General features: G+C 42.7%; 1 protein-coding gene across 2 annotated transcripts in view; it reads right to left on the bottom strand.

Moving 5' to 3' along the window:
- The window catches only part of KIAA0100 (KIAA0100 ortholog), a 134762-nt gene that overhangs the window by 6220 nt on the left and 103654 nt on the right, over positions 1-24888 (bottom strand). For both annotated transcript variants that reach the window (XM_033921661.1, XM_033921663.1), the window contains 6 exons: positions 18724-18904; positions 17818-17904; positions 17261-17371; positions 13257-13392; positions 8150-8280; positions 6063-6164 (listed from right to left, as the gene is read on the bottom strand). In XM_033921661.1, coding sequence (XP_033777552.1) covers positions 6063-6164; positions 8150-8280; positions 13257-13392; positions 17261-17371; positions 17818-17904; positions 18724-18904 — 748 coding nt within the window. The remainder of the gene's footprint in view (positions 1-6062; positions 6165-8149; positions 8281-13256; positions 13393-17260; positions 17372-17817; positions 17905-18723; positions 18905-24888) is intronic.

Below are 24888 nucleotides of genomic sequence, written 5' to 3' on the forward strand. Positions count from 1 at the left end.
CTCTCTCTTTTCTTTTCTCTCTCTTTCTTCCTCTCTTTTTCTCTCTCTTCCTCTCTTTTTTCTCTCTCTATTGCTCTCTCTCTTTGTTTCTCTCTCTTCCTCTCTTTTTATCTCTCTCTATTCTTCTCTCTCTCTTCCTCGCTCTCTTTTTCTCTTTCTCCTTTTTTCTCTCTCTTCCTCTCTCTCTCTCTTTTTTTTCTCTTTTTCTCGTTCTTATTCTCAATAAAAGGTGTCATGTATACATGTAAATTAGGGAAATCCCTTTTCTTCAAATTCACTGAGCTTTGGCATAACCTCCCTGCCCCACTGCGGAACCTAGGCTCATTCCAATTATTCCGAAAGCATCTGAAAACCTGGCTTTTCTCCAAAACGTAAAGCTATCTATTTAAAATGTAAAGCTAGCTATTCTCTTCATAACCCCTAATTTCTTATGTCCTTTCCTCATTTTATTGAATTTACTTGTAAACCGTGCCAAGCTATATCTTTATGGAGATGATGCGGTATACAAACTTAAGGTTTGGTTTAGTTTAGTTAGTCGTTTGGCACAATAAAATGGTTCATGGGAAGCTGCCAAAGCTATTTTATTTTATATTTTATATGTTTTAAGATGTTTGTTTCTTCATTTATTTTTATATATTTTTTATTAATTTTAGTTGTTCTATGTCCCCTGAAGAAGGAAGTTTTTTGCCAAAACTTGGATCCCCCTGTTGGGACTATGTTTTATGATTTTCACATAAAATAAAGTTTCCCTTGATTGAAAAAGAACATCAGCTTTGCCTTTTTCCTTACATGCTGTTTGCTTCTTCTGGGCAAAGCCAGTCTCCCTTTCTTTATAGTTGGTAGTGAGCTTCAGGCTGATAGGATCCAAGACATGGGCCGTAGCTTGTGTGGCCAGGTCCCAAACACAGTCTTGTAACAGTCTTCATTCAGCCAGGTACAAGGTCTGGTCCTAGCTAGACCTAAAAGCCAGGCTCCCAAGTATTCAGCAAGAAAATAACTGGCTTACCTCAGCCAAGCAGAATGTCTAGTGGTTGTAGTTAAGGAATATGCTGGGGTCACTTCCTACTCCTTCCCCTGGGCCTCCTTAACCTATCTCTGGCCCTGCCTCTTACACTTCCTAGTAGCTGCTTTCCTGACTCCTCCTTCCCATGTCACTTCCCCCTAAGGAGGAGTTCCCTATGTTAAGGTGACTGACATTGTGAGGGAGTGTTAGATTCCCTCACATGGGGCCTTACCAATGAGTTGTATAGGGTGTATCAATAACTCCTTTCTTCTGCTGATTATGCCTCTCTCTATACAGCCTTGCATCTTTCTGGCTACAACCACCACCTTGTTACATTATTGAATCACTTTCAGATTCGCAAACACTATTACCCCAAAGTCCCTCTCCCCATTCGTGCATATCAGCTTCTCATTGCATAACTCTGCACTTCTTTGCATTGAATTTTAGTTGCCCAACAGACCATTCTTCTAATTTTTGAAAATCCTTTTTCATGTTTTCCACTCCCTCTGGAGTGTCCACTGTTACTAATCTTGGTTATCATCCACAAAAAGGTAAACCTTACCTTCTAACCCTTCAGCAAGGTCACTCACAAACATATTGAATAGAACCAACACCGATCCCCGAGGCACTCCACTATTCACCTTTCATTTCTCTGAGTGAATTCTACGTATTAATCATTACCCTTTAGCATTTCTCTGTCAACCAGTTTCTAATTTAGTTCATCACTTTGGGTTCTAACTTCAGTCTTAAAAATTTATTCAAGAAAGCTTTGCTGAAATCTAAGTAAATTAAAGCTAGTGCACATCCTCAATCCAATTCTCTGGTTGCCCAGTCAAAGAATTCAATCAGATTAATTTGGTACAATTTACCTTTAGTAAAACCATGTTGCCTCAGATTTTGTAACACATTAGATTCTAGGAAATTCACTATTCTTTCAGCAACACTTCCATTATTCTTCCAATAATCAAAGTAAGGCTTATTGGACTGTAGTTCCCCCTCTTCATCTCTGTGACCACTTTTATGAAGAGGGACCACATCCGCTCTTCTTCAATCTCACAGAACCTCTCATGTCTCCAAAGATTTACTGAAGAAATCTTTAAGAGGACCTGCCAGAACCTCTCTGAATTCCCTCAATATCCTGGGATGGATCCCATCTAGTCCCATGGCTTTGTTCACCTTCAATTTTTCAAGTTGTTTATAAACACTTTCTTCCATGAACAGTGCAGCATCTACTCCATTTCTCATCTTTACCAGCCAATAATGGTCCTTTTCCAGGATTTTTTTTCTGTGAACACAATACTAAAAGTTCCATCTCACCCAGGATGAACAGATGCATGCAACAGCTGTTCAAAGGGAGTGTTTAAGAAATATCCCTACCACAGGGCGCACTGTTGCACATAGTACACACTCTTTCCCAAGGGATACGTATGCATGCATAGCCTTCTCAGGAAAGAATTTGAAAATAGTGCACCCTCTAAAAAATGTGCACCCTTATTGGCAAACAATAGTTGTTTACAAAAACTGCCCATCTCTATTTTTGACCCCAGTTATACTATTTGTTTTGTACTACAAAATCTATTGGTAATTTGGTATAATGTGATGAAATGCTTCCTATTTTATCAAACCCTTCACCTATCAAGCACACACCCAATAACATTGTGTAAGCCAATGAATACTATTTCTCCAAGGATAAAAAGGATAGCAAGTCCCCATAACCTAGATGACATCACAGGCACACAGCCTGCAGGACACTACTCTAGGTTAATTATAATAAATCTTTTGAGCTGTCTCACTGCGTGTGTGCACTGTTTTCTATCTGCCACTGTTATGCAGGATCTCCTCAGTCTTCTTCTTTCTGTGAATGAAGTCTCACTGGAGCTTGCACCAAAATCCATTTTTCTTGTAATATTTTAAAGTTTTCTTGCTTGTTCTGTCGGCATTATGTGGTGCCAATTGCTGGTAGCACATTAGTTTAAGTTTTTTTGATCAGTTTATAGGTTTTCTTTATTATTCATGCTCGACCCAAGGGAGGCCTCAGTGCAGCAACTCAGAATTCCAGTTGAGGACTTTCCAAATCAAGTAGTTTTATTTCACTTTGGCTATTTTTATGGATATGTCTTATAAGGAAGCCCCCCAACAACTTTAGAGAAGTGCAGCCAATATAATAGGAAGGTATCTATCATGATTACTCAACAAAATTATGTTCACAGATGTCCAAGAAAGGTTTTCATGGTTAAGAGAAGCAGCATGAACAAATTTTTGGTGCCAGTAAATCCAGTCCATCGACACTGGCATCAGGAGCATCAGTTTCTAGGGGTCCCAGGATCTGCATCAAGAGTGCATATATCACCCTCGACATCAAGCATCAATAGAAGCCTTTGGGACTGACTATTTTCCATGCTGCCTTGCGATGATGAAGGATTTGTCCTCAACTTCATTGGTGCTAGGGGGCTTGTGGTGCCAAGTGGAGGTCAGGGTATATCTTTTTTTTTGTTTGTTTGTTTTAAATTCTTTATTCATTTTTGCATATTACAACAAGTGTAGTAGATAAACTCATATGAACTTATAAATACACACTTGATTAACTCTCATATAACACTTTAAGTACAACATTTAATTAGCAATTAATATTCTATAATATTTTGAATATTATGTAATACACCTAATATTTAAACTATTCTTATTAAATAGAAAATCCTCCCATCCCATCCCTCCCACCACAGAATTACATACAAGTACCATTACAATGAAACTATTGATATATTCATATATTATGAAATAACAAAAATAAAATCCACCCATTTCCCCTCTAATCAAATATCTTATCTTGGGAAAAGTTTATCATTCATTACACAAATCTGTTAATGGTCCCCAGATCTTCTGAAATTTACCAAAATATCCTTTTTGTGTAGCTATTGTACGTTCCATTCTGTATATATGACATACAGAATTCCACCAAAAGTTGTAATTTAACCTGTCATAATTTTTCCAATTGTATGTTATTTGCTGAATTGCTACTCCAGTCAAAATAAATAAAAGTTTGTTGTTATTTGACGAGATTTGACTCCTTGCTCTCATTGTCGTTCCAAATAAAATAGTATGATATGTCAAGGCTACTGGATTTTCCAATATCCTATTTATTTGAAGCCAAATTGATTTCCAAAATAATAATATGAATGGACAATAGAATAAAAGATGATCTAATGTCCCAGCTTCAAGATGACAATGCCAACATTTATTAGACTTAGAGCTATCTATTTTTTGTAAACGAACAGGGGTCCAAAAAGCTCTATGCAAAAGAAAAAACCATGTTTGTCTCATAGATGCTGACACTGTACATCTTAACCTCCAAGACCAAAGTCGTGGCCATTGAGATGCATTAATTTGGTCAGGGTATATCAACATTGCAGCTCATCAGAGCATGGCATCAACAGCACTAAGTTGCTGAGGACATGGTTATATAAATCTTTATAATCTCCCTCCCCCAGCTGTGTCTGTTCTAAGCTGATTTTCAAGAGTCTCTCCCCTTAAACCTGTTTATTGTCTGTGTCTACATTATTGTTGACCTTATTTTTTATGCAGATTTTTCAAGCACTGAACAATTTTGGACATGTGATGAGGGCAAATTCACTAAAAAAGGAGGTGCTACTCGGAATGGTAAGTGATAAAAGAGAAGCAAGGGCAAAGGCCCATTGGCTGCATACCATCAAGAATGACACGGGAATGAACATCAAGCAATTGAAAGAAGCCGTGGAAAACAGGGAAGCATGGTGAAGACTGGCCTACAGAGTATCCAAGGATTGGACACGAATGAATGGATAGTACCATATTTTCCCATGTATAGGCCGCCCCTTTGTATAAACCGCCCCTATGTATAGGCTGCAGGAAATGCCGATTTAAGTTTTAAAACTCTTAGATAAGCCACCCCATTTTACTAGCTGTGGCTTATCTAAGAGACGCCTCCAACTACTGCACATCCTTGGCACCTGCCCCAGCCCCGCTGTTGTGCTCCCTCTTGCGAAAAGTTCACAAAAGGGTTCTGGAGACTGCGGGAGCAGGAGAGGGAGGAGGAGGAAAGGAAGAGAAGAGAGCCATCTTCCTCCTCTTCTGCACTGCCACAGCTACGCAATACCTGCTGCCTCACTGGGGGGCCCAACCTCGGTGGTCAGGTAACCTGCTGTCACTGACGTCTACACCTAGGCCCGCAGCGGTTACGTTCTGCGCGAGGCGGTTTCCAAGTCTCAACAGGATGGTTTGCGCCGAGCCCCTTCTCAAATAAGCCTGTTTGGGGAAGGGAAATATTTGGATTTAATTTGGGTGCTGTGTGTGCTGGGGAATCAGTGAACGATCTTATATTACTTTAGGTAAAGGGGGTGTGTGTTGGGAAGGGGGGAAGGGAACAATCTTGCTTCCATTTGGGGAGAGGGGTGTGATTTGTTGGGGACAGGAAACGATCTTGCTTTGATTTGGGGGGAGGGTTTTAATTGGTTGAGAACAATAAACTATCTTGGTTTTCTTTGGGAGGAGGGTTGTGATTGGGAGAAAGGCTACTGCTGGACAGGGGAAGTAAAAGGAAGGGAGAAGATACAGAAAGAAAGAAAGAATGTCAGACAGCCAGGGAGAGACAGTAAGACCGGGGGAGGGGGGGTGGCAGGGAAGAGACAGACAGAGACACACAGGGGGACAGAGACAGAAAGAAAGAAAGGGGGGCAGGGAGAGAGAACAAAAACATAAAGTAAAAAAGAAAGAAATGCCTCAGCGACCCATTGTGCTAAAAGTCTACACATCTATTCTAGCACCCGTTAATGTAACGGGCTTAAACACTAGTATTATATAAGAAGGGATCACTGAAACCAGCTTAAATCAGAATTAACATCAATGTTTGGCCACTTAACTCAATACGTTTGTTATTTGTACTATGTTTAAGTGTACAAAGGATTAGATCAGAATTGCACACAATATTCAAGATCTAGGTGGACAGTGTGTGATGCTGACTCTACACACAATGTATAAAGAAACTGATACAAGCAAGACCACCCCCCCCCCCCAGGAGACTGACCTTGTAACTGACACACAGAGGCACCTGTGGGATTTTAATGTAGATAAACGAATTGTTCATGGCAGCTCGTTCTTTCATTTTATCCAGATCATCCACAGGATGCTGTAAAAGAGAAGCCCCTGGAAACATTTAATTGACATAAGAGGGCACAGGCTCACTGATTTATTGATTCATTCAATTTTCTATACCGTTCTCCTAGGGAAGCTCAGGTACTCAATCAATTTTCCCTGTCTGTCCCGACGGGCTCACAATCTATCTAATGTACTTGGGGCAATGGGGTATTAAGAGCTAGATGCACTATATACGGTCAGTAATACCGTGTGGGTCTGCTGCAATCTGAATTTTGGCCGATTCCAAAAAAGTGATTAATGAACAAACAAGTTTGCATGCAAATGATTTGCGTGGAGGTTCACCAAAATCCCTGTCTCTCCTGTCCGATGGATCGCTGTGAGAGTGACTCTTACACATGCGCAGAGCTGGCAGGGGAAGTCCGAACAACTGAGAGGCAGAGGAAGACCCGAAGCAGCTTCCTGCCACTCAGCTGTTTGGGGCAGGAAACATTTTTTTCAAAAATCAACACAGATGTTATGCGTGTTACCCACATGCAATATCTGTCCCCATTTTTAAAAAAGTTGTGCCGGCTCCCTCTCCCTTCCACAGCCGTTACAATCCTAACAACTATGGGTTCTCAAACCCCTCCACCCTAATGACAGCCGCTCCTGCAAGAGACAGGAGGGATGCCCACTCCCGCCTGCCTCAGAAACCCACAGTAGCGAAAATGGCAGGAGGGAAGCCCACTCCCTCCTGCCAATGGGGATCCTGCGAACCACCCCCTACCCTACACCCTTCCCCTCCCCACCAAAAAAGGCAAGAGGGATGCCCACTCCCTCTTGTCACTGGATGCTCCCTCGAATCCCACCTGCCACTGGATGCCCCCCCCCCCCGCACTAGGGCCCCTTAACCCCGAATCATCCCCTTTCCTCCCCCATTCCCCCTTCCGAAGTTGAGAGCAGGAGGGAGGGAGGCTTGGTCCCTCCAGCTCTGAAGCCCGCCAGTTCAAAATAGTGGGCCTTCCCCTCCCCGGTACATCCTGTGATGCACAGGAAAGGTCCTAAGGCCCTGATTGGCTGAGACACTTAAGGCCCCCTTCAAGGGCTTTGGGCTTCTCCTTCTGTATACCGGGATTCAGAGGGAGGGGGGCCTAAGGCTCTGACTGACTTGGGATCATGCGTGTGTAACACACACATAGCATCTGTGCCCATTAAATTAAAAAGGTATGGCATGATATATATGATAAGTGACCAATCACTTTTTTCGGATTGCTAAGAACAATCACTTTTTGTGAATCAGGAAGCCATGTTAGAGTATCAATCACTCTGTTAGTTTACATGGCATTTCAATATTAATGACCTTATTTGCATGGCCAGATCGGAGAATGAGCGATCATGCACAAAACCACGTGGTGAGCTGTTTTGTGAATTGGGTCAGCAAATCCAATCATTGCTAAACCAGTCAAAACCGGTTTAACGATGATTGTTAAACGATTAATGACTTTAGTGCAGGGTCACAAGGAGTAGCATGGGTGCTAAGGCTATAGCTTTAACCGCTGCACCACACTCTCCCCTGATACAGAGCTAATACTATAGGAGGAGTGACAGTCTCAATTCTTGGCCCTGTGTGGAGCTAAGCTGCACAGGAAAATCCATATCACAAGACAAACTGGCTTTGGCACTGGACTTTGACTTCTCTTGGAGAGGAATAGTTTCTGAAATCATAACCCTAAAATGATTCAGGAGCAAGGAATGATCCACCCAGATAGTCACTTAAGGATTTCATTGCCAGAGATGAAAGATAGCTATGGTGAGTAGTGGAGCTTGCAAAGGAAAACTGGTTAGTCCAGGACTAGATATAGCACAGGGAGACTGGAAATGACAACCTCTTTCCTGCTTGGGAAGTGATTTCCTAAGAATATCATACAGGAGGAACATAAAAAAAAGACTAAAACTGCATTGACAGTTATTTATTCAAAATTTGGATTCTTCTGGCAAGAAAGTGGCTGAAAATGAAAAGCAAAATAAAATATTTACCTCAGGTGCTTTTCGGAATGATCTCCTGACCCCAGTGGTTCGATTTAAACCCTGAGACATTCCTTTCCCTGGGCCAAGTGAGACAGAATCATCAGCTACCACCAGCTGGCGAGGCTTCACCACAGGCATTCCTGCAATGGAAGGGTGGCTTATTTCTATTTTGCAAAGTCACAGCTTGTCCCAATACTCATGATGATATTTAAACTCAAGAATGATATGGAAGCTCACAACATGGCACTCTAGTCTTAGTTACATATTATTTGTCCTAAGCCTGCTACCCTGGCATACTCAGAATATGGAATTTCAGAATAAGGTAATAAAGAATGGTTATTAACTCTCAAATAATACTAGGAATAGAGTGCATTCCATGAAATTAAGTATGAGCAAATTTATGAAGTTTTCTTTACTGAGTCAGATAAAGATACAACAATGCAAAATAACAGAAAAGATGACATATCTAAAAACTGAAACAATTAAAAACAAACCCTTCTTAAATTTATTGAATACTAGCTGATGCCCCGGCGTTGCACGGGTATTTAATTATAGCAATAACACTGTAAATGGATTCAAATAAAGATACTTTATAGTGGTGAATGAAATTATTTTTTTACAGCTTAATAAAAAGTACAATATTCAAATTATAATGTGAAATATTTGACAAAATGAATACAATACAACTAACGCAAAACGTGATTATAAACAACATTTTTAGTTTCACCTCCTGGAGCAAGAACATATAAATTCTTGGGTGAACCCACCCTTGAGCAAGCAACATAGAGTTGTGGGCCGCGAGACCCCCACAACATATCACCCCAGGTAGTGAGGGATCTGCATACCAAGTTTCGTTCAAATCGGTTAAGCCGTTTTTGAATTACAGTGAGAATGGCAGCTTTTTACATTTTTTCCATTGACATGAATGGGTGAAATCTGATTTTCTGTTTGTAGCTCCGCCCATGTGAGCAGGTGAGCCGCGAGACCCCCAGAACATATCACCCCAGGTAGTGAGGGATCTGCATACCAAGTTTCGCTCAAATCGGTCAAGCCGTTTTTGAATTACTGTGAGAATGGCAGCTTTTTACATTTTTTCCATTGACATGAATGGGTGAAATCTGATTTTCTGTTTGTAGCTCCGCCCACGTGTGCAGGTGGGCCGCGAGACCCCCAGAACATATCACCCCAGGTAGTGAGGGATCTGCATACCAAGTTTCGTTCAAATCGGTCAAGCCGTTTTTGAATTACTGTGAGAATGGCAGCTTTTTACATTTTTTCCATTGACATGAATGGGTGAAATCTGATTTTCTGTTTGTAGCTCAGCCCACGTGTGCAGGTGGGCCGTGAGACCCCCAGAACATATCATCCCAGGTAGTGAGGGATCTGCATACCAAGTTTCGTTCAAATCGGTCAAGCCGTTTTTGCGTGATCGCGGCACATACACATACACACCTCCGATTTTATATATATATAGATAGATAATCCCCTCCCTTCCCACCCAACATGTCTCCCTCCCCCCACAAGTGGAAGCCATTCCCTCTCAATGTCCCAACAGAACAGTCAAAAATTATACATCTTCAAATCATTTAAATAAGTAGAATGAACTCGAGCAGGGAGTCCTTAATTAACAAATTATTTCTGTGCTCTTTGACACACACTCTCCACATTCATTCCATCTGTAAAAGATCATGCATCTGGTTCCGCCATTGGGTAAGAGTAGGTGCCCTAAAAGTCTGTTAGGCATTGCCTTCACTTCTCTGCTGATTCACTTAAGCACTACCCCTGTGCATCACAAATGAAGTTATTAGTTTTTGATCTGTCGAGTTTTGTGTCGATACTATCTTCTTTCTATTTAAGGATCTTTTGAGTATATCCCACACATTTTAAAACTCTTATTGGTTTTGCCTTCACCACTTCTACAGGGAGGGCACTCCAGGTATCCACCACCCTCTTTGTGAAGAAGTATTTCCTGATGTTACTCCTCTGTCTACTACCCTGCAACCTCATTTTATGTCCTCCAGTTTTACCACTTCTCAGTCTCTGGAATAGATTTGCTCCTTCAAGTATTTAAATGTCTGTATCATATCTTCTCTATCTCCTTTCCTTCAAGGTATTCATATTCAGATATTCAAGCCTCTTCCCATACCTCTCTCGGCACAATCCAGATATCAATTTTGTTGCCTTCCTCTGGACAACTTCAAGTCTTCTTACATCCTTAGTAATAATAATAATAATAACAGTTTATATACCGCAATACCGTGAAGTTCTATGCGGTTTACAAAAGATTACAAGAGGTACAAAATGAGTGACCTGAAGAGAGAAGAGAGTGAGAAATAGGTCAAGAAAACAGTTGTTGAGAGTGAAATGCGGGTCAGTTGTCTAGGTACTTCAGGAATAGGTATTTTTTTAGGCGCTTCCTGAATTCCTCGTAAGTGGAGGGCGAGAGCAGGTATGGCCTCCAGAAATGAACATAATATTCCAAGTGTAGCCTCACCAACAACTTGTACAGGAGCATCAACACCCCTTTTTCTGTTGGTGATTCTGCTCTTTATGCAGCCCAGTATCCTTCTGGCTACAGCAACCATTTTGTCATATTGTTTCACAGACTTGAGATCCTAAGACATTATCTTGCCAAGGTCCCTCTCCCTGTCTGTGCATATCAGCTTCTACCCATAAGCATATACAGCTCCTTTAGATTTTTACTCCCCAACTGCATCTCTCTGCACTTCTTCACATTAAATTTTAACTGACAGATATTAGACCATTCTTCCAGCATTTGCAGATCTCTTCTCATGTTCTCTATTCCCTCTGGCATGTCTACTCAGTTGCAAATCTTTGAGCCATCTGCAACAAGATACTTCCTTTTAATCCTTCAGAAATATTATTCACAAAGATATTGAACAAAATGGGCCCCAATACCTATCCCTGAGGCATACCACTACTCACCTTTCTTTCCTCTGAGCAAATTCCATTCAACATCACTCTGTGTCGTCAGTCCATCAACCAATTTTAATCTGGTCACCCTTCGAGACCTAACTTCAGTCCACTAAGTTTATTGATGAGCTTCCTATGAGGAACCATGAAATCTAGGTAGACTACATCTAATGCACATCCTCCATCTAGTTCTCTGGCCTTCCAGTCAAAGAAATCGATCAGATTTGTTTGGCACGATTTCCCCTTGATAAAACCATGTTGTCTTGGATCTTGTAACCCGTAAAGATTCCAGGTAGTTCATTATTCTTCCTTCAGCAGAACTTCCATTATCTTTCCAACCACTAAAGTGAAGCTTTCCGACCTGTAGTTTCCAACTTCTTCTCTGTTATCACTTTTGTGAAGAGGGACTACATTCGTTTTTCTCAATCCTATGGAACCTCTCTTATCTTCAAGGATTTATTAAACAAATCTACAACAGATCATGAAAGAACTTCTCCAAGTTCTCTCAATAACCTAGGGTGGATCTCATCTGGTCCCATGGCTTTGTCCACTTTTAGTTTTCCCAGTTGTTCATAAACACTTTCTTCCATGAATGGAGCGATATCTACTCCAGTACCATACATACTGTAGGTCTGTCAGCTAGCAGAAGGTCCTTCTCCAGACTTTTCTTCCATGAACACAGAAATATTTGTTTAGCATGTTTGCTTTTTCCTCATCACTTTTCACACAGAACTTTTCAGCATCTTCTAGTCTCACAATTCCATTTCTACTCTTCCTCCTTTCTCCAATATACTTGAAAACGTCGTCTTCTCTTTTTACATCTCTAACCATTTTTTCTTCCGCCTGTGCTTTTGCCAATCATATTTCTTCAAGTTTTATCTTGTATTCTTTTCTGTTTCTCTTCTTGTGTTCTGTTGTATTCCTTGAATGCCGCCTCTTTTGCCTTTTTTAGCCACCTGTTTTGAGAACCATAATGGTTTCCTTTTCCTCTTGTTTTATTTAACTTTCCTTATGTAGAGTTCAGTTGCCATTTTTATAGCTTCTTTCAGTTTGGACTACAGTCTTTATATTTCCTTTATATTCTACCATCCCATCAGTTCTTTCTTCAGAAACACTCTCATTTTACTGAAATCAGCATGCTTGAAATCCAGGACTTTGAGTTTTGTGTGTCTTCGGTCTTAAATCAAACCATACCTTATGGTGATCACTTATCCAGGTGGTCACCCACCCCATACAGACACACTTTCTCTATTTTTGAGCACTAGATCTAACATTGTCCCTTTTCTTGTTGGTTTCATCACAATTTGTTTGAGCAGAGTGCTTTAAAGGGTATCCACCATCTTTTTGCTTCTTTCCAAGTCTGCAGTCAGGACATTCCAGTCTGCATCAGGAAGGTTGAAATCTCCAAGTAACAGCAGCTCCCCTTTCAGACTCAGCTTATGGATATCTGCAGCCAGCTCTTTGTCCAGCTTCTCTGTTTGTGTTGATCACTATGTGTATAGAGGTTCCATCTTCTCTCTTCAAGCTGATCCATAACACTTCCTCCATTCCCCATGACCCCTGTATTTCAGGTGCTTCAATATTGTTTTTCACATATAGCTCCACGCCTCCACATTTTCAGCCATCTTTATCCTTTCTAAAAAGGTTACATCCCACTCGTGGAAACCATTGAACCAGGTCTTTGTGATAGCAACAATATCCAAGTCAGTTTCTAACATCAGGGCTTGCAGATCCTGAACTTTATTAGCTAAACTACAAGTATTCCATTGCTCTGTCAGGATGTCTATGTGGCCAGTCCATTACAATATTGGCACCACTTATGTCTAATTGGTCAGGATTAGGACGTTTTCAACATGGATGTTTTTCTGATCGAAAATGGGGTATAAAGGAAAATGGTGGCCAAGATGTCTAAGTAGACGATATATATATATATTGTCTACTTAGACATCTTGGCCACCATTTAACTTTGGACGTTCAGCTGGAAACATCCAAGTTGGACTTAAGACGGGTTTTTTTTCGAAAATGTCCCTCACTGACATCCATCCCTATGACTTTAATTTTCTCAAGTGTCACTTTTGTCAATTGCTTTGTGAAAATCCAGATACACACTCAAAGAATATGGAGCTTCACACCACAGCCTCAGCTTTTTCTCCTCATCTATGGAATCACCACCATCACCTACCTGTGGTAACAAGTTTAGATTTATCCTCTTCATCCCCGACGTCTTCCTCTTCCATGCTGCGGCCAGGAAAGAAGAAGCCCATCATCCTATGGAAGAACTGGTGCGTCAGCTGGATGGTGAGAGGTACCACGTTCACCTGGAAGAAGTATTTTAGAGCTGTGTGGTCAATAAGCATTCATAGCAGCTCTTCACCAATAGTAGAAGTTTAGGAATTGGTTGAGGGACATATCACATGGTGGTGGTAAACAGAATTCATTATATTAAAACCTGTTATTGCATGGGAATGTAAATTAGGCACTTACCAGTTAGCACAGCCTATGTGGGATGAAAATGAACTTTAAAAATGAATGGCATTCACATATTCTGGTATGTATACTTAATGAGAACACATTCTTGTAGTATTGTTACATACCTTAGAATCAGATCAGTTATTACTTCAATCTACTTACAACAAATCATGCATAGGTACAAATATACACACACACACCTGAAAACACAAGTAAATATGAGTGCTGCAAAAGTCCTTTCCAACATCCTCAATTACAAAGAAAAAGCTTCAGGTCTCTCCTCAGATTAAGAAATCACTGTGTTTACATTACCCTCTCAAACCTCAATTCAAACACTTAGTTCATTTGGCCCAGCAACAGTGCTTCACGATCCCATATCTTCTAAATTCATTAAACAATTCTATAAGCTCCATTTATTTTCTAAACAATTTTTCCAAGTCTTCAAACAAGCACCATACCCATTTTATGGAAAGATGGCATCATATGTCCTAGGGTAAAAGATCCCACATTTGTTAACTCCGTTGTCTTTATGAGTATCTACTTGTTGCCTGGCCAACCTCCCTTTTACATCCAAAATAGCTAAACAGCTCATAGTATCCCAACTATGTGGAAAAACTAATCTTCTATAATAAAACACTAAGTGCGCATGCACACTTAGGATGGCGTGGTCCTTGACAGCATGATGTATCCCTCCGTGCCGAATTCCATTTTCGAACACGGAGGCAGGGAACACGCCGGCAACTCCCCCCTCCCACCCTCACTCACCAACCGCCGCTGCTGCTCCTCTTCAAAGCAACCTGCTGAGGTTCGCCGGCTGGCTGTAGTGAACCTTGCAGGCCACTCTCCACAACATAACATAAGAACATAAGAATTGCCATCTCCGGATCAGACCCATGGTCCATCGAGTCCGGCGATCCGCACACGCGGAGGCCCAGTCAGGTATACACCTGATTGTTTTAATCACCCATATCCCTCTATGCCTCTCATAAGGAGATGTGCATCTAATTTGCCTTTGAATCCTAGCACAGTGGATTCCTTAATAACCTCCTGTGGAAGAGCATTCCATGCGTCCACCACTCGCTGCGTAAAGCAGAACTTCCTGACATTTGTCCTGGACTTGTCACCCCTTAGCTTCAAACCATGTCCTCTTGTCCGTGTCACATTGGACAATGTAAATAATTTGTTTTTCTGCTCTATTTTATCGATGTCTTTCAGTATTTTGAACGTCTCTATCATGTCCCCTCGCAGCCTCCTCTTCTCAAGGGAGAACAATCCTAGTTTCTTGAGTCGTTCCTCATATTCCAATTTCTCCATACCTCTTATTAGTTTCGTTGCTCGTCTCTGCACCCTCTCCAGCAGTTTTATATCTCCAGAAGATTAGCAAAGGTAAGAACCTAATCTTTCATTCTTGTACAATCCCCTTTATTCCAGGACAAGTGGGCCTTAACAGAGCAGTCCCGAAAACATCAGGGTGGGACTCATGAGCTCGCTGCCAACACCAGGGCACCAAAAGTGGCATCCTGCTTGACTGCCACATCAATCCTGTAAAACCTGGTAAAGGTGTGCATGGAGGACCATGTAGCAGTCCTGCAAATCTCATCCAGAGACACCGCTGATGATGCGGCCCAGGAGGAGGAAACCCCTCTGGCAGAATGAGCCTGCACCCTGGAAGGGGGGGGGCTTCTTACCTGCTGCTACATAAGCTGCAGAAATGGCCACTCGAATCCATCTTGAAATAGTAGCCTTAGAGGCAGGCTTGCCCTTGCGTATAGGACCAACTAAGACAAACAGGTCATCTGAGACACAAGACTTGTTGGTAACCTCCAAATACCACAGCAAAAGTTTGCGCACATCCAGGGACCGCAGCACCCGGTCCTGGGTCTTTGAACTGGAAGGAACAAATGCTGGAAGTCGGACTTCCTGATTCACATGGAAGACAGAAACTACTTTCGGAAGGAAGGAAGAAACTGTACCCAAGAGCACTGCAGAATCTGTAATACGCAAGAAAGAATCCCGACAAGAAAGAGCTTGAAACTCCGAAACTCTCCGAGCTGACGTGACAGCCACAAGGAATGCCGTCTTGATCGTGAGATCCATCAATGACGCCTGCTCCAGAGGCTCATAAGGCGGGCAAGCCAGGGAGCACAAATCCAGATTCAGATTCCATGTCGGACAAGGGAGGCACAAAGGAGGCCTCAGATGAACTGCGCCCCATAGAAAACTGACGTCTGGATGAACTGCCAAGGAGCCCCTCAAGGCAATAGGACCCAGGCAGGACAGACCTGCAATATGAACCCATACTGAAGCCATTGCAAGGCCTTTTTTGGGTTTTTTTCAGATCATCCTGCAGAAACTCCAGCACCCGAGGAACTGAGGGAGAAGAAGGATCCTCCTGTTGGCTGGTGCACCATGCTTGGTAGTACTGCCAAGCTTTCATGTAGGCCGCCACCATGGACTTACGTTTGCTGTGAAGCAAAGTGGCTATCCTGCAGCAGAATAGCCCTGGGCTGTCAAGGCCATGCCATAAGACCAAAGCGGTCCGGTCCTGCAGAGTGATCGGCCCTTGCGTGAGGAGATGAGGGTGACAAGGCAACCGCAACCCTTGATTCCACCGGAGACAAACTAGATCAGCATACCACAGTCGCCTTGGCCAGTTGGGAGCCACCAGGATCACCAGTCTTTTGTGCTCTGCTATTCGATGCAACAGATGCCCTATCATGGACCACAGAGGGAAGGCATAAAGAAGACACTTCTGGGGCCAGGGCTGCACCAGAGCATCCAGGCCATCGCTGCCAGCCTCTCAACAACTGTAAAATCAATTGGCCTTCTTGTTCGCCTTGAGATCGAACACTGGGACCCCCCATCGGTGAAGAACTCGAACACTCTCCTGGAAAGAGACCACTCTCTGGGGTCATATCTGTCAACTGAGAAAGTCTGCTTGAACGTTGTCCACACCTGCCACGTGAGCTGCGGACAGTGCTACCAGGTGTCTTTCTGCCCAGCAAAAGAGCAACCGAGCCTCCATGCTAAGGGAGGGACTCCTCGTGCTCCCTGATGATTAATGGACCCTCAGATCCCCCACTGAAGCCCGTACTACATTGTGAGGGGAGGAATGCAGTTGGCCCTGATCCTGTACAAACTCATCATGGAAGTTGCACAGCCTGTGCTCAAGCCTACTGTGGATGAAACCTGGGGCGAACCTGCTCCCAAGAAAATAGTCCCTGAACCTCTGGACCAGTAATGCAGGCTGGTCACATAGAAATCAAGCATGCACCTGCGAGCTACAGAACTCTGTCCTGACAGTCTGTATCTTCTTGCAACCAGAGATGTCTTGGGGGAACAGAGAGCCTCTGCAGCACCAAAAAAGCCTTGCTTACAGTAGAAACCCTCCAAAATAAAGAAAATAAATGTGAGCAGAACAGAGAAGCTCCTACAACTTCACTGTAGAGAGTAAGACTGAAGAAATCCAGCACAACTCAGAGAGAGGAGAAGGAGCAGTATATGTAAATTAGGCTTTTTACAGACTTCGCAGTAAAGGAGGGTAAATATCCATTGGTCAAGACTGATATTCTTGTTGCACTAGAATCATCATTATTGTAATCTGCTATGTCAGCGCTCTCTGTATATCAATATATCAAATGGAAATAAACTGTAAACTGTGTACAAGTATGCAGAGATATGACAACACAATGTGAGGGCTAAGCTGGAATGCCTTACCTCAAAATGTTCTTTCACAGAGATTCCACCAACAGGAGGCCGCACTTTGCTGAAAATGCGGAGTGCCAACTGACGGCCAGACTGCCCAGGACTCTGAGGACGGAGTACCACCTACAAATCAAACATTTGACATTCTATAGTTATATTTTCCTCTCTCACAGACCTAAGGTCTTCACATCCTGTATTATTCCAGGCCTTTGGGAGGCTCTTTATCTCTCCCCCACTTCCTATATTTCAAGGCACTTATCCTGTGCTATTCATCCTATAACCCAAAGTTGACTTCACCCTTTCATCTCAGGGTCCTGACAGGATATCCTTCTCTTCCACTTTTTTGTTAATCTCAGAATCCATGGGGAATTTGCCCCATTTCTTCATCCCATGCCCCAGAGGGGGTCTGCCCCTACTTTCCTTCATCCTGGGTCCCCAGAAAAAAATATTTGGCTCCCTTCTCCTAGTTTGAATAGAGCTCTACCCTTCATTCCCCCTATTCAATATCCTTTAATCTTTAGCTTGGGGCGGGGCAGGCACTATTCCTTTCTTCTCCCAAGAACATTTACCTTGTACACAGCATTGGGAAGCAGATTGTTCATGGTGAACCAGCCCAGTTCCAGCAAGTGCTCTGCAGTGTCATCCGACTTATTTACCTAGACGTTTAGGATACAAACAATGAAAATGTCACCTAGGAAAAGAATAGGTTCAAACCTTCAGCTTATTGCATAGGTCAAGCATTCTCCAAAAATTGTCACTTCCCACTATTTTATTCACATGGTTTCAGTGATGTTAATCCTGGAAACTATAGGAAAAACAAAGAAGAACTGCAGACAAATGTACAAGATGCAGGCTATGTTTATTATATCAATTAATGATTGCGGTTAATGTTACCACCTTTACACAAACCTAGGGACCCGACACGGTCCGTGTTTCGGTTAACACGCCTTCATCAGGGGTCCTAGGTTGGCACGGTATTAAATTAAGCCGCAAGCAGAAAAAGAACAATAGCCTGTATAGATTGAAGGTAAACGCCGATCCAAAATTTCAGTGTGAGCTTGCAATAATCAACTATCTAAAATACTAGTCTAGTATTTAGGGCTCCAAACTTTTCTTAAGAATCTGAGCTTTATTTGTCATAGCTTGAGATCCTACATCATGAGCACAGGGTCTGCACTTTTACCTAAAGGGAAAGTCAGGCATTTTCAAAATAGCCATTTACCCAGGTAAATGACTTTTGCAATCTTCCTTCATTATGCATGTACAGTATATACAAAAAAGTTTAAACTTTAAAAGTAAATGGACAATTACATATTTTTATTGGATTGAAAAAATAATTTGGGATGAAAAGGCACAAGGCTGAAAGTTTAGGGCACTTAATACTCTTCCACTGGCACTCAATCTGTGTCCTACTCTTGTCCATCCTTTTCTAAGAAAAGATTACCTATTACCTACCCACTATAACCCCAACAAACCTTGCTATAGAGGAAACGCTGAAGTTCCAGCTCTGCAATCCCCAGTTGTCCATCCTCCTCTGTCAGACGCCACCGAGCCTGTGCAAAGTAAAATTCTGTTCGTCTGGCTACACTCACATCCTCTTGCTGCTTACGCAGTTCCATTTTGTTTGCTCTTTGCAGCTGGAAATCCTTAAAACACCTGGCATTTTAGAAAAATAAAACATGACACTGATGTACACATACACCCCCCCACTCCTCCTTCAAAGTGTAACAGAAAAAAAATCCACTTTAGTGTGCAACACACACAGATATACACAGGAAACATTATGAATATTAACCACAGATTTTCCATATTGCCTTTCAGTTCTGAGCCAAGTGCAGCTAGAATTCATTTTCTCTCCAAAAGGACAGTATGCCAAAAATGCAATGTTGCTTATCTTTAGGAGAGACTATAAGGGGCCTAAGAGCAGCAAGTTTATGCAGGGATTGAAGCACCGGAACAATTACTACTGCACTGGGGGTATTTAGGGAGAATGGAGGAGGAAGATCCACAAGAGTGAGATCAGTAGAAGCTTCATCTTTACTTGGTGCATTTTAAGTTTCTCTCTTTTGGGGCTGTACCTTTAGTTACAGTTCTAACTCTGGACTCCCTGTACTTAGACTAGATAACTAAAGGCCCCATTTACAAAGCCACAGAAACAACATGCCATGATAAACACACTGAAGCCCATAGGAATTGAATGGGATTTGGTGTGTTTACTGCGGCAGTATTGCTACCGCAACTTTGTAAAAGGGGCCCTAATTCAACAGCAGAAACAACCAAACTATCTGTGGAAATGCAGTCAAGTTTTAGTTTTTATTAAAATGTGATGTACCACTCATCAGTAAGCTACCTGCAATGCTTACACACACACACTAATTCATAAATGGAAAAAGAAGGACATCCATATCTATTAAAAAGAGCTAAAAGACATGCTGTACTCAGACATATGCCCCAGGCCAAGCTCCATCCAGCAGCCTGTTAAGATATACTCAACAAGAGTAGCACTTGGTGAAGAGAATTTTTGAAGGAGGTTTTAAACTTTAGATAAGAAATATCTAACTGAAAATTAAGCAGTAATGAATTCTAGAAGCAGGGGGCATATAACACAACAAATGAACTCTGTATGTTATCAAGTCAAATGTGTCTAAAAGATGGAACTACCAAAAGATTCTGTTGCATAGGTCTAAGTTTTTGGAAAGCAAATAAGGAAGTGGTAAATGGAATAGAAATACAGTATTGTAAATATAGAATGATAAACTTTATGCACTTGTCAATTGGCACTTCACAAAACACACAGGACAACAATTACGCTTATAAAACCATGATTTCAAGAAACAACTTGGGCACTACACAAACACACAGAAGGGAAGCAGTTAAAACCATGATTTCAGTACCTGAGAAAATTAAAGAGATAATGAGGTTTTGGCACTTCACAAACACACAGGAGGGCATTTACACTGATAGAACCATGGATTTCAACACACAACCTAGGCAGTTCACAAATAGAAAGGAAGTTAGGCTGATAAACCATGATTTCACAACACAACTTGAGGAAAATTAGTCGGATAATAAAACACCACCACCGTGCACCTACATCCTTTTTTCAGTTTAAAAACCCTCAAAAACACAACATAACCATTGTTATATCATACAAACTGCTTACCATGTGTGTAAATTTAATACAACACACTAAGAGAGAAAAGCTGTCTGCCTCTTGTTTTTATGCACAGGCACATCCTACACAGAAGCGCTATTTTTTTTTTTTTTTTAACGTTATAAATTTTATTGATTAACTAACAGATTTTTCCTATCTTTAACTCTCCACAGTTATATGTTTTCTGTGATTTTTTACCTCACTGCTCATGTCAATACCTTTACTAACAACTTCAGATACTACAAAAACTGTTTGCACTAACAGGACATAAAATGTGCATTATACTTCTACTGAGTTTCACGTCACAGAACATACACCTTCCAATGTGCTTTTAGCGTGCCTATAGACTACAACACCTTCTATCATGCCTACAGGGATAAGTTGTATGAAAATACTTCCATCAAAGTTTAGTTGGTACCCTATAGACCTACACATTATTCTTAAAACATTTAAAATCTCTACATCCTAGCTAAACCCATTAACCACTTGTATATGTCTCCTGGATGCCACAAAAAATGCAACATTTCAACTTTAATAAGAAAAACACTATACCGTTAGAAGACCAACTCAAAGAAATAAATTTACATCAATTTAAAAATTTCCTTTACATGAAAAATAACCTACGTCTACAAGACCAATTAGAAAAGCTAAAGGTACTGAAAATATGTCAAACTTTATTATTACTCTCAACTTAGATGTCTTAGAAGGACTTTGCAATGGAACCAGCCTAATTATAATCAACCTCTGTAACATCATCATCATCAAAGCAAATATTATAAGTGGAGAACAATCAGGTAGAGAAGGACACATTCCAAGAATCACCCTAGAGTTAAACAAAACTTGGATGTACAATACAATAACATCATAAGAACATAAGCGTTGCCTCTGCCGGGTCAGACCAGGGGTCCATCGTGCCCGGCAGTCCGCTCCCGCGGCGGCCCCCCAGGTCCATGACCTGAAAGTGTTCCCTACCTAACCTAAAATATCCATACCCTATTCACTCAATGTCCTGTAAGGTAAACCTCTATCTGTACCCTGTTATCCCCTTTGCTTCCAGGAAATCATCCAGTCCCTTTTTGAACCCCAGAATTGTACTCTGTCCTATCACCTCTCCGGGAAGCGCGTTCCAGGTGTCCACCACCCTCTGAGTGAAGAAGAACCTCCTTGCATTCGTTATGAATCTGTCTCCTCTCAGTTTTTCTGAATGACCTCTTGTTTTAGTTGTCCCTGCTAGTCTAAAGAATCTGTCCCTCTCCACCTTCTCTATGCCTTTCATGATTTTATAAGTTTCTATCATGTCCCCTCTCAGTCTTCGCTTTCCAGGGTAAAGAGCCCCAGCCTGTCCAACCGTTCGGCATATGAAAGGTTCTCCATACCCTTTATCATCCTCGTTGCCCTCCTCTGGACCCTCTCGAGTATTGCCATGTCCTTCTTGAGATATGGCGACCAGTATTGGACGCAGTATTCCAGATGTGGGCGCACCATTGCTCGATACAGTGGCAGGATAACTTCTTTTGTTTTGGTAGTGATACCTTTTTTGATAATGCCCAACATTCTGTTCGCTTTTTTTGAGGCCGCTGCACATTGTGCCGCCTGCTTCATTGTGTTATCCACCAATACCCCCAGATCTTTTTCTTGGCTGCTTTCCCCGAGTACCCTCCCTCCCATCGTATAGCTGTACATGGAGTTCCCCTTCCCTATGTGCAAGACCTTACATTTCTCCACATTGAAGCTCATCTGCCATTTTTTTGCCCACTCACTCAGTTTGTTCAGGTCGCTCTGCAGTTCTTTGCATTCCTCAACAGTTCTGGCCCTGCTGGAGAGTTTTGTGTCATCCGCGAACTTGATAACTTCGCACTTTGTCCCCGTTTCTAGATCATTAATAAATATATTGAACAGCAATGGTCCCAGCACAGTAAGACCTGCATGCGTAATGACTATACACAAGCTCAAGGACAAACTTTTGACTTTATTAGTGTTGATCTCAACACATCCACCTTCATGCATGGAATGTTATAGGTTGCTTTTTCAAGAGTCAGGAGACTAAACTGTTTGAAAGTACAACTACCACTAGAAAATCCATGTAACACAAGCGCGGAACACCAAAATCAAAAAGACGCCAAATACGCACATAAGCTTGAGAGGTAGGAAGTCTCCGAGACCCCAAGAAGGTGAAGATCACCTTATCAGAATATTCTCTCTTATTTAGGCAGTCCCTTTCAAGAACCAAGCCGTAAGAACAAAAGGGACTCGGATAAAACATTGGAATGGGACTGGGACCCTGAGTCAGAAGGTCAGGTGATAAGAGGCAGAGGAAGAGATCTGCGTACCATGGGCGCCTGGGCCAGTCCGTGGCCACAAGGATCACGTGGCCTGAGTGCCAGGCAAGCCAAAGAACTCTGCCCACCACTGGTCATGGAGGAAAGACATACAGCAGGCCACCGTCAGCCAAGCCTGCACCAGAGAACCCAGCCCCTTGGCCTGGTAATCCCTGCATCGACTGAAGAACCTCACCAGTCACTGGGATTCAGCACATGGACAACTGAGGAAGATCACCCGGATGTGGGAGGCTGAGAAGTACAGAAGATGAGCCTCTGCATTGTTGTGTCCTGCGCTACTAGGTGACTCTTGGTTCCCCCCAACGACTGACATAAACTACCGTCGTAGCATTGACTGAAAGAACCCGAACTGACTTGCTCTACAGCAACGGCTGGAAAGCCAGAAATGCCAACTGAATGGCTCTGGCCTCCAGAATATTGATCAACCAGGAAGCCTCCACCGGCGACCAGCTGCCCTGAGCCAAGCGACTAAGACATTGAGCTCCCCAACCGAGTAGACTGGCATCCATTAGAAGCACTGTCCACTGGGGCTGATCCATGCTCACTTCCTGAACCAGACTGGAAGACTGTAGCCACCATCGCAGGCTGCGACGAACCAACCCCTGAAGAGGGACAGGAGAGTCCAGATCCTGAATCTGTGGCACCCACCTCTGAAGAGGGTGCATGTGAGCTCGAGCCCACCTGACTACTTACAAGGAGGCCTCCATCGACCCTAGGACCTGCAGAAAATCCTGAGCCTGGAGACCGCACCTTCAAAAAGATATAAAAAGGATGGAATCGGTCCAGAGGAAGGCTACTAAAATGGCATGTGGCCTTCGTCAAAAAGCATATGGGGACAGGCTTAAATATCTCAATATGTATGCTTTAGAACAGGGGTGCCCACACTTTTTGGGCTTGCGAGCTACTTTTAAAATGACCAAGTCAAAATGATCTACCAACAATAAAATTAAAAAAAAAAACACAACGCACACTGTACGCATACAATTGTTAATTATCATTCCTATTCTGGGGTTTTTTCAAAGAGGTCAAAGGAGATGACTCTATGCACTGTCACCTCAGTAACAACCATACAAAAATAGACAAATACCCACCCCCTCCCTTTTTACTAAACCACGATAGCAGTTTTTAGCGCAGGGAGCTGCGCTGAATGCCCAGCGCTGCTCTCGACACTCATAGGCTCCCTGCGCTAAAAACCTCTATTGCGGTTTAGTAAAAGGGGACCATATTGTAAAATATAGAGAGCAGATATAAATTCAGACACATTTTGATCACTAAATTTAAAATAAAATCATTTTTTCTACCTTGTCTGGTGATTTCATGAGTCTCTGGTTGCACTTTCTTCTTCTGACTGTGCATCCAATCTTTCCTCCCTTCTTTTAGCCTGTATGCTTCCTCTCTTCCTGACCTCATTCCCCCCCCCCAATGTTTTCTTCTTCTCTCCTTGCCCTCTCTTTCTTTCTCTCTTCATGCCCCCATTCTTTTTTTCTGTTTCTCTTCTTTCCTTCTGTCTCCCTGCCTGCCCTCTTTCTCCCTCCCTGCCCACCCACAAGCCACTGCTTCTGCCGCTGCCATCGGATAACAGGCCCCCAAAGCCGCCCGCCGCCAGCCAAGCTCTCCTTGCTTCGGGCCCACCAGCATTCCTCTCCCCGACGTCAATTTTGCCGTCGGAGAGGAAGTTCCGCTGGCCAGAACTTCCTCTCCGACGGCACAATTGAGGTCAGGAAGAGGAAGGCTGATCGGCCCAGATCGACATTTTGGGAAAAATGCTGCCGGGTCCTGCCTTTGAGGAAACAGAAAGTAGGCAGGACCTGGCAGCAAGAAGAGCAAATCGCAAGCTTCACTGACCTGTCTCCCGCTTTAGCCCGCGAACAGGGCTCTAACATGTGCGTGCCGGCTTCCCTTCTTACCCCCTCCCCCTCCCCGGACATAACTTCCGGTTTCAGAGGGAAGCGAAGGGAAGCCGGTACAAGCACATGTTAGCCCCCGGAGCATAAGTTCTCCAAGCCTTTTTTTGTTTTTTTTTTTAAATGTTGAGCAGCCGGAGGCAGCAGCAGAATTCAGGAGCGGGCCAGTCAGGAGGGGAAAAAAGAGAAGGGAAGAAGGGAACCCGTTCTGCGATCGACTGGGGTCGCCTGAGCGAGCAAACT

Source organism: Geotrypetes seraphini, chromosome 15, assembly GCF_902459505.1.
Source record: "Geotrypetes seraphini chromosome 15, aGeoSer1.1, whole genome shotgun sequence".
In the NCBI taxonomy this organism is placed as follows: domain Eukaryota; kingdom Metazoa; phylum Chordata; class Amphibia; order Gymnophiona; family Dermophiidae; genus Geotrypetes; species Geotrypetes seraphini.